The 10,381-nt window shown below is 49.3% G+C and overlaps 1 protein-coding gene across 1 annotated transcript in view; it reads left to right on the forward strand.

Moving 5' to 3' along the window:
- LOC134932247 (dual specificity testis-specific protein kinase 1-like) overlaps window positions 1–2,210 on the forward strand; it is a 93,078-nt gene extending 90,868 nt beyond the window's left edge. Inside the window, exons 5-6 of the mRNA XM_063926506.1 lie at window positions 529–675; window positions 2,157–2,210. Coding sequence (XP_063782576.1) covers window positions 529–675; window positions 2,157–2,210 — 201 coding nt within the window. The remainder of the gene's footprint in view (window positions 1–528; window positions 676–2,156) is intronic.
- Window positions 2,211–10,381: the final 8,171 nt, after the last annotated feature.

Here is a 10,381-nt window from a genome sequence, read left to right on the forward strand (position 1 = left end):
ACAGCACAGGGCCTGATACAGGTCAGATAGAGAGGTGTGGAAGGGCAGGAGCTACATACTCAGCACAGGGCCTGATACAGGGCAGATAGAGAGGTGTGGAAGGGCAGGAGCTACATACTCAGCACAGGGCCTGATACAGGGCAGACATGACCGCAGCGGGGGGGGGGGGGGTAATAGGGTAGTAAGGTACACGGATTAGGGCAATAGAGTCATTGTGTCTCCTTCACCAGTACCTGCAGGGGCTCATTATCCTATAACATACTCCAGATATCCTCGAGCACACACTGTCAGCATGGAGTCTCTGTACCCCCGATGTTCCACAGGCTGATTATCACACAATGCGTCCGCCACATTTACTGTTGTCCGATATTCTGGAATGTAAATTACTGTTATTAGTGTGTGTGTGTGTGTGTGTATATATATATATATATATATATATACACACATATATTTACATCATGTCCTGGTTTCACACAGGCATTGGCGGGACTCCTAAACTAAGATTAACATGTTAATATGTTTTTTCAGTATATTAATGGTGGGAACCTGGAGCAGCTTCTGCAGAGTACGGACCTGCTCTCCTGGTCTGTGCGTGTGAAACTAAGTTTGGATATCGCCAAAGGTCTACTCTACCTGCACTCTAAGGGCGTCTTCCATCGTGACCTCACCTCAAAGGTAATTCCCTCGTACTTACAGCTCTGTACTGTGTGGGGTCCTCTCTCTGTGTTATAGAGACAGCGTGTTACAGCTCTTTACTGTGGGGTCCTCTCTCTCTCTGTGTTATAGAGACAGCGTGTTACAGCTCTGTACTGTTTGGGGTCTTCTCTCTCTGTGTTATAGAGACAGCATGTTACAGCTCTGTACTGTGTGGGGTCCTCTCTCTCTCTGTGTTTTAGAGACAGCGTGTTACAGCTCTGTACTGTGTGGGGTCCTCTCTCTGTGTTATAGAGACAGCGTGTTACAGCTCTGTACTGTGTGGGGTCCTCTCTCTCTCTGTGTTATAGAGACAGCGTGTTACAGCTCTGTACCGTGTGGGTTCCTCTCTCTGTGTTATAGAGACAGCGTGTTACAGCTCTGTACTGTGTGGGGTCCTCTCTCTCTCTATGTGTTATAGAGACAGCGTGTTACAGCTCTGTACTGTGTGGGGTCCTCTCTCTCTGTGTTATAGAGACAGCGTGTTACAGCTCTGTACTGTGGGGTCCTCTCTCTCTCTGTGTTATAGAGACAGCGTGTTACAGCTCTGTACTGTGTGGGGTCCTCTCTCTCTCTGTGTTATAGAGACAGCGTGTTACAGCTCTGTACTGTGTGGGGTCCTCTCTCTGTGTTATAGAGACAGCGTGTTACAGCTCTGTACTGTGTGGGGTCCTCTCTCTCTATGTGTTATAGAGACAGCGTGTTACAGCTCTGTACTGTGTGGGGTCCTCTCTCTCTGTGTTATAGAGACAGCGTGTTACAGCTCTGTACTGTGGGGTCCTCTCTCTCTCTGTGTTATAGAGACAGCGTGTTACAGCTCTGTACTGTGTGGGGTCCTCTCTCTCTCTGTGTTATAGAGACAGCGTGTTACAGCTCTGTACTGCGGGGTCCTCTCTCTCTCTGTGTTATAGAGACAGCGTGTTACAGCTCGGTACTGTGTGGGGTCCTCTCTCTCTATGTTATAGAGACAGCGTGTTACATCTCTGTACTGTGTGGGGTTCTCTCTCTCTGTGTTATAGAGACAGCGTGTTACAGCTCTGTACTGTGGGGTCCTCTCTCTCTCTGTGTTATATAGACAGCGTGTTACAGCTCTGTACTGTGTGGGGTCATCTCTCTCTGTGTTATAGAGACAGCGTGTTACAGCTCTGTACAGTGTGGGGTCCTCTCTCTCTGTGTTATAGAGACAGCTTGTTACAGCTCTGTACTGCGGGGTCCTCTCTCTGTGTTATAGAGACAGCGTGTTACAGCTCTGTGCTGTGTGGGGTCCTCTCTCTCTCTGTGTTATAGAGACCGTGTTACAGTTCTGTACTGTGTGGGTTCCTCTCTCTCTCTCTCTCTGTGTTATAGAGACAGCGTGTTACAGCTCTATACTGTGTGGGGTCCTCTCTCTCTCTCTGTGTAATAGAGACAGCGTGTTACAGCTCTGTACTGTGTGGGGTCCTCTTTCTCTCTCTGTGTTATAGAGACAGCGTGTTACAGCTCTGTACAGTGTGGTCCTCACTCTCTCTGTGTTATAGAGACAGCGTGTTACAGCTCTGTACTGTGGGGTCCTCTCTCTCTCTGTGTTATAGAGACAGCATGTTACAGCTCTGTACTGTGTGGGGTTCTCTCTCTGTGTTATAGAGACAGCGTGTTACATCTCTGTACTGTGTGGTGTCCTCTCTCTCTCTCTCTGTGTTATAGAGACAGCATGTTACAGCTCTGTACTGTGTGGGGTCCTCTCTCTCTCTCTGTGTTATAGAGACAGCGTGTTACAGCTCTGTCCTGTGTGGGGTCCTCTCTCTCTGTGTTATAGAGACAGCGTGTTACAGCTTTGTACTGTGGGGTCCTCTCTCTATCTGTGTTATAGAGACAGCGTGTTACAGCTCTGTACTGTGTGGGGTCCTCCCTTTCTGTGTAATAGAGACAGCGTGTTACAGCTCTGTACGGTGTGGGGTCCTCTCTCTGTGTTATAGAGACAGCGTGTTACAGCTCTGTACTGTGTGGGGTACTCTCTCTGTGTTATAGAGACAGCATGTTACATCTCTGTACTGTGTGGGGTCCTCTCTCTCTCTGTGTTATAGAGACAGTGTGTTACAGCTCTGTACTGTGTGGGGTCCTCTCTCTCTCTGTCTTATAGAGACAGCGTGTTACAGCTCTGTACTGTGTGGGGTCCTCTCTCTCTCTGTCTTATAGAGACAGCGTGTTACAGCTCTGTACTGTGTGGGGTCCTCTCTTTCTGTGTAATAGAGACAGCGTGTTACAGCTCTGTACTGTGTGGGGTCCTCTCTCTCTCTGTGTTACAGAGACAGTGTGTTACAGCTCTGTACTGTGTGGGGTCCTCTCTCTCTCTGTGTTATAGAGACAGTGTGTTACAGCTCTGTACTGTGTGGGGTCCTCTCTCTGTGTTATAGAGACAGCGTGTTACATCTCTGTACTGTGTGGGGTCCTCTCTCTCTGTGTTATAGAGACAGTGTGTTACAGCTCTGTACTGTGTGGGGTCCTCTCTCTCTGTGTTATAGAGACAGCGTGTTACATCTCTGTACTGTGTGGGGTCCTCTCTCTTTCTGTGTTATAGAGACAGCGTGTTACAGCTCTGTACTGTGTGAGGTCCTCTCTCTCTCTCTGTGTTATAGAGACAGCGTGTTACAGCTCTGTACTGTGTGGGGTCCTCTCACTGTGTTATAGAGACAGCGTGTTACAGCTCTGTACTGTGGGGTCCTCTCTCTCTGTGTTATAGAGACAGCATGTTACAGCTCTGTACTGTGGGGTCCTCTCTCTCTCTGTGTTATAGAGACAGCGTGTTGCAGCTCTGTACTGTGTGGGGTCCTCTCTCTGTGTTATAGAGACAGCGTGTTACAGCTCTGTACTGTGTGGGGTCCTCTCTCTCTCTGTGTTATAGAGACAGCGTGTTACAGCTCTGTACTGTGTGGGGTCCTCTCTCTGTGTTATAGAGACAGCGTGTTACAGCTCTGTACTGTGGGGTCCTCTCTCTCTGTGTTATAGAGACAGCGTGTTACAGCTCTGTACTGTGTGGGGTCTCTCTCTCTCTCTCTGTGTTATAGAGACAGCGTGTTACAGCTCTGTCCTGTGTGGGGTCCTCTCTCTCTGTGTTTATAGAGACAGCGTGTTACAGCTTTGTACTGTGTGGGGTCCTCTCTTTCTGTGTAATAGAGACAGCGTGTTACAGCTCTGTACTGTGTGGGGTCCTCTCTCTGTGTTATAGAGACAGCGTGTTACAGCTCTGTACTGTGTGGGGTACTCTCTCTGTGTTATAGAGACAGCGTGTTACATCTCTGTACTGTGTGGGGTCCTCTCTCTCTCTGTGTTATAGAGACAGTGTGTTACAGCTCTGTACTGTGTGGGGTCCTCTCTCTCTCTCTGTCTTATAGAGACAGCGTGTTACAGCTCTGTACTGTGTGGGGTCCTCTCTCTCTCTGTGTTATAGAGACAGCGTGTTACATCTCTGTACTGTGTGGGGTCCTCTCTTTCTGTGTAATAGAGACAGCGTGTTACAGCTCTGTACTGTGTGGGGTCCTCTCTCTCTCTGTGTTATAGAGACAGCGTGTTACAGCTCTGTACTGTGTGGGGTTCTCTCACTGTGTTATAGAGACAGCGTGTTACAGCTCTGTACTGTGGGGTCCTCTCTCTCTGTGTTATAGAGACAGCATGTTACAGCTCTGTACTGTGGGGTCCTCTCTCTCTCTGTGTTATAGAGACAGCGTGTTGCAGCTCTGTACTGTGTGGGGTCCTCTCTCTGTGTTATAGAGACAGCGTGTTACAGCTCTGTACTGTGTGGGGTCCTCTCTCTCTCTGTGTTATAGAGACAGCGTGTTACAGCTCTGTACTGTGTGGGGTCCTCTCTCTGTGTTATAGAGACAGCGTGTTACAGCTCTGTACTGTGGGGTCCTCTCTCTCTGTGTTATAGAGACAGCGTGTTACAGCTCTGTACTGTGTGGGGTCTCTCTCTCTCTCTCTGTGTTATAGAGACAGCGTGTTACAGCTCTGTCCTGTGTGGGGTCCTCTCTCTCTGTGTTTATAGAGACAGCGTGTTACAGCTTTGTACTGTGGGGTCCTCTTTCTATCTGTGTTATAGAGACAGCGTGTTACAGCTCTGTACTGTGTGGGGTCCTCTCTTTCTGTGTAATAGAGACAGCGTGTTACAGCTCTGTACTGTGTGGGGTCCTCTCTCTGTGTTATAGAGACAGCGTGTTACAGCTCTGTACTGTGTGGGGTACTCTCTCTGTGTTATAGAGACAGCGTGTTACATCTCTGTACTGTGTGGGGTCCTCTCTCTCTCTGTGTTATAGAGACAGTGTGTTACAGCTCTGTACTGTGTGGGGTCCTCTCTCTCTCTCTGTCTTATAGAGACAGCGTGTTACAGCTCTGTACCGTGTGGGGTCCTCTCTCTGTCTTATAGAGACAGCGTGTTACAGCTCTGTACTGTGTGGGGTCCTCTCTCTCTCTGTGTTATAGAGACAGCGTGTTACATCTCTGTACTGTGTGGGGTCCTCTCTTTCTGTGTAATAGAGACAGCGTGTTACAGCTCTGTACTGTGTGGGGTCCTCTCTCTCTCTGTGTTACAGAGACAGTGTGTTACAGCTCTGTACTGTGTGGGGTCCTCTCTCTCTCTGTGTTATAGAGACAGTGTGTTACAGCTCTGTACTGTGTGGGGTCCTCTCTCTGTGTTATAGAGACAGCGTGTTACAGCTCTGTACTGTGTGGGGTCCTCTCTCTGTGTTATAGAGACAGCGTGTTACAGCTCTGTACTGTGTGGGGTCCTCTCTCTCTCTGTGTTATAGAGACAGCGTGTTACAGCTCTGTACTGTGTGGGGTTCTCTCTCTGTGTTATAGAGACAGCGTGTTACAGCTCTGTACTGTGGGGTCCTCTCTCTCTGTGTTATAGAGACAGCATGTTACAGCTCTGTACTGTGTGGGGTCCTCTCTCTGTGTTATAGAGACAGCGTGTTACAGCTCTGTACTGTGTGGGGTCCTCTCTCTGTGTTATAGAGACAGCGTGTTACAGCTCTGTACTGTGGGGTCCTCTCTCTCTGTGTTATAGAGACAGCATGTTACTGCTCTGTACTGTGGGGTCCTCTCTCTCTCTCTGTGTTATAGAGACAGCGTGTTGCAGCTCTGTACTGTGTGGGGTCCTCTCTCTGTGTTATAGAGACAGCGTGTTACAGCTCTGTACTGTGTGGGGTCCTCTCTCTCTCTGTGTTATAGAGACAGCGTGTTACAGCTCTGTACTGTGTGGGGTCCTCTATCTGTGTTATAGAGACAGCGTGTTACAGCTCTGTACTGTGTGGGGTCCTCTCTCTCTGTGTTATAGAGACAGCGTGTTACAGCTCTGTACCGTGTGGGGTCCTCTCTCTGTGTTATAGAGACAGCGTGTTACAGCTCTGTACTGTGTGGGGTCCTCTCTCTCTATGTGTTATAGAGACAGCGTGTTACAGCTCTGTACTGTGTGGGGTCCTCTCTCTCTCTGTGTTATAGAGACAGCGTGTTACAGCTCTGTACTGTGGGGTCCTCTCTCTCTGTGTTATAGAGACAGCGTGTTACCGCTCTGTACTGCGGGGTCCTCTCTCTCTCTGTGTTATAGAGACAGCGTGTTGCAGCTCTGTACTGTGTGGGGTCCTCTCTCTGTGTTATAGAGAGAGCGTGTTACAGCTCTGTACTGTGTGGGGTCCTCTCTCTCTCTGTTATAGAGACAGCGTATTACAGCTCTGTACTGTGTGGGGTCCTCTCTCTGTGTTATAGAGACAGCTTGTTACAGCTCTGTACTGCGGGGTTCTCTCTCTGTGTTATAGAGACAGCGTGTTACAGCTCTGTGCTGTGTAGGGTCCTCTCTCTCTCTGTGTTATAGAGACAGCGTGTTACAGCTCTGTGCTGTGTGGGGTCCTCTCTCTCTGTGTTATAGAGACAGCGTGTTACAGCTCTGTACTGTGGGGTCCTCTCTCTGTGTTATAGAGACAGCGTGTTGCAGCTCTGTACTGTGTGGGGTCCTCTCTCTCTCTGTGTTATAGAGACAGCGTGTTACAGTTCTGTACTGTGTGGGTTCCTCTCTCTCTCTCTGTGTTATAGAGACAGCGTGTTACAGCTCTGTACTGTGTGGGGTCCTCTCTCTCTCTCTGTGTGTTATAGAGACAGCGTGTTACAGCTCTGTACTGTGTGGGGTCCTCTCTCTCTCTCTGTGTTATAGAGACAGCGTGTTACAGCTCTGTCCTGTGTGGGGTCCTCTCTCTCTGTGTTATAGAGACAGCGTGTTACAGCTCTGTACTGTGTGGGGTCCTCTCTCTCTCTGTGTAATAGAGACAGCGTGTTACAGCTCTGTACTGTGTGGGGTCCTCTCTCTGTGTTATAGAGACAGCGTGTTACAGCTCTGTACTGTGTGGGGTCCTCTCTCTCTATGTTATAGAGACAGCGTGTTACAGCTCTGTACTGTGTGGGGTCCTCTCTCTCTCTGTGTTATAGAGACAGCGTGTTACAGCTCTGTACTGTGGGGTCCTCTCTCTCTCTGTGTTATAGAGACAGCGTGTTACAGCTCTGTACTGTGTGGGGTCCTCTCTCTCTCTGTGTTATAGAGACAGCGTGTTACAGCTCTGTACTGTGTGGGGTCCTCTCTCTCTGTGTTATAGAGACAGCTTGTTACAGCTCTGTACTGCGGGGTCCTCTCTCTGTGTTATAGAGACAGCGTGTTACAGCTCTGTGCTGTGTGGGGTCCTCTCTCTCTGTGTTATAGAGACAGCGTGTTACAGCTCTGTGCTGTGTGGGGTCCTCTCTCTCTGTGTTATAGAGACAGCATGTTACAGCTCTGTACTGTGGGGTCCTCTGTCTGTGTTATAGAGACAGCGTGTTGCAGCTCTGTACTGTGTGGGGTCCTCTCTCTCTCTCTGTGTTATAGAGACAGCGTGTTACAGTTCTGTACTGTGTGGGTTCCTCTCTCTCTGTGTTATAGAGACAGCGTGTTACAGCTCTGTACTGTGTGGGGTCCTCTCTCTCTCTGTGTGTAATAGAGACAGCGTGTTACAGCTCTGTACTGTGTGGGGTCCTCTCTCTCTCTCTCTCTCTCTGTGTTATAGAGACAGCGTGTTACAGCTCTGTACAGTGTGGTCCTCACTCTCTCTGTGTTATAGAGACAGCGTGTTACAGCTCTGTACTGTGGGGTCCTCTCTCTCTCTGTGTTATAGAGACAGCATGTTACAGCTCTGTACTGTGTGGGGTCCTCTCTCTCTCTGTGTAATAGAGACAGCGTGTTACAGCTCTGTACTGTGTGGGGTCCTCTCTCTGTGTTATAGAGACAGCGTGTTACAGCTCTGTACTGTGTGGGGTCCTCTCTCTGTTATAGAGACAGCGTGTTACAGCTCTGTACTGTGTGGGGTCCTCTCTCTGTGTTATAGAGACAGCGTGTTACATCTCTGTACTGTGTGGGGTCCTCTCTCTCTCTCTGTGTTATAGAGACAGCGTGTTACATCTCTGTACTGTGTGGTGTACTCTCTCTGTGTTATAGAGACAGCGTGTTACAGCTCTGTACTGTGTGGGGTCCTCTCTCTCTCTGTGTTATAGAGACAGCGTGTTACAGCTCTGTCCTGTGTGGGGTCCTCTCTCTCTGTGTTATAGAGACAGCGTGTTACAGCTTTGTACTGTGGGGTCCTCTCTCTCTCTGTGTTATAGAGACAGCGTGTTACAGCTCTGTACTGTGTGGGGTCCTCTCTCTCTCTGTGTTATAGAGACAGCGTGTTACAGCTCAGTACTGTGTGGGGTCCTCTCTTTCTGTGTAATAGAGACAGCGTGTTACAGCTCTGTACTGTGTGGGGTCCTCTCTCTGTGTTATAGAGACAGCGTGTTACAGCTCTGTACTGTGTGGGGTACTCTCTCTGTGTTATAGAGACAGCGTGTTACATCTCTGTACTGTGTGGGGTCCTCTCTCTGTGTTATAGAGACAGTGTGTTACAGCTCTGTACTGTGTGGGGTCCTCTCTCTCTCTGTGTTATAGAGTCAGCGTGTTACAGCTCTGTACTGTGTGGGGTCCTCTCTCTCTCTGTGTTATAGAGAGAGCGTGTTACAGCTCTGTACCGTGTGGGGTCCTCTCTCTGTGTTATAGAGACAGCGTGTTACAGCTCTGTACTGTGTGGGGTCCTCTCTCTCTGTGTTATAGAGACAGCGTGTTACAGCTCTGTACTGTGTGGGGTCATCTCTCTCTGTGTTATAGAGACAGCTTGTTACAGCTCTGTACTGCGGGGTTCTCTCTCTGTGTTATAGAGACAGCGTGTTACAGCTCTGTGCTGTGTGGGGTCCTCTCTCTCTCTGTGTTATAGAGACAGCGTGTTACAGCTCTGTGCTGTGTGGGGTCCTCTCTCTCTGTGTTATAGAGACAGCGTGTTACAGCTCTGTACTGTGGGGTCCTCTCTCTGTGTTATAGAGACAGCGTGTTGCAGCTCTGTACTGTGTGGGGTCCTCTCTCTCTGTGTTATAGAGACAGCGTGTTACAGTTCTGTACAGTGTGGGTTCCTCTCTCTCTCTCTGTGTTATAGAGACAGCGTGTTACAGCTCTGTACTGTGTGGGGTCCTCTCTCTCTCTCTGTGTAATAGAGACAACGTGTTACAGCTCTGTACTGTGTGGGGTCCTCTCTCTGTGTTATAGAGACAGCGTGTTGCAGCTCTGTACTGTGTGGGGTCGTCTCTCTCTCTCTGTGTTATAGAGACAGCGTGTTACAGCTCTGTACTGTGTGGGGTCCTCTCTCTGTGTTATAGAGACAGCGTGTTACAGCTCTGTACTGTGTGGGGTCCTCTCTCTCTATGTTATAGAGACAGCGTGTTACAGCTCTGTACTGTGTGGGGTCCTCTCTCTCTGTGTTATAGAGACAGCGTGTTACAGCTCTGTACTGTGTGGGGTCCTCTCTCTCTCTGTGTTATAGAGACAGCGTGTTACAGCTCTGTACTGTGTGGGGTCCTCTCTCTGTGTTATAGAGACAGCGTGTTACAGCTCTGTACTGTGTGGGGTCCTCTCTCTCTGTGTTATAGAGACAGATTGTTACAGCTCTGTACTGCGGGGTCCTCTCTCTGTGTTATAGAGACAGCGTGTTACAGCTCTGTGCTGTGTGGGGTCCTCTCTCTCTGTGTTATAGAGACAGCGTGTTACAGCTCTGTGCTGTGTGGGGTCCTCTCTGTCTGTGTTATAGAGACAGCGTGTTACAGCTCTGTACTGTGGGGTCCTCTCTGTGTTATAGAGACAGCGTGTTACAGCTCTGTACTGCGGGGTCCTCTCTCTCTCTCTGTGTTATAGAGACAGCGTGTTACAGCTCTGTACTGTGTGGGGTCCTCTCTCTGTGTTATAGAGACAGCGTGTTACAGCTCTGTACTGTGTGGGGTCCTCTCTCTCTCTGTTATAGAGACAGCGTGTTACAGCTCTGTACTGTGTGGGGTCCTCTCTCTCTCTGTGTTATAGAGACAGCGTGTTACAGCTCTGTACTGTGTGGGGTCCTCTCTCTCTGTGTTATAGAGACAGCTTGTTACAGCTCTGTACTGCGGGGTTCTCTCTCTGTGTTATAGAGACAGTGTGTTACAGCTCTGTGCTGTGTGGGTCCTCTCTCTCTGTGTTATAGAGACAGCGTGTTACAGCTCTGTGCTGTGTGGGGTCCTCTCTCTCTGTGTTATAGAGACAGCGTGTTACAGCTCTGTACTGTGGGGTCCTCTCTCTGTGTTATAG

This window comes from Pseudophryne corroboree, chromosome 1, assembly GCF_028390025.1.
Source record: "Pseudophryne corroboree isolate aPseCor3 chromosome 1, aPseCor3.hap2, whole genome shotgun sequence".
NCBI classification, from domain to species: domain Eukaryota; kingdom Metazoa; phylum Chordata; class Amphibia; order Anura; family Myobatrachidae; genus Pseudophryne; species Pseudophryne corroboree.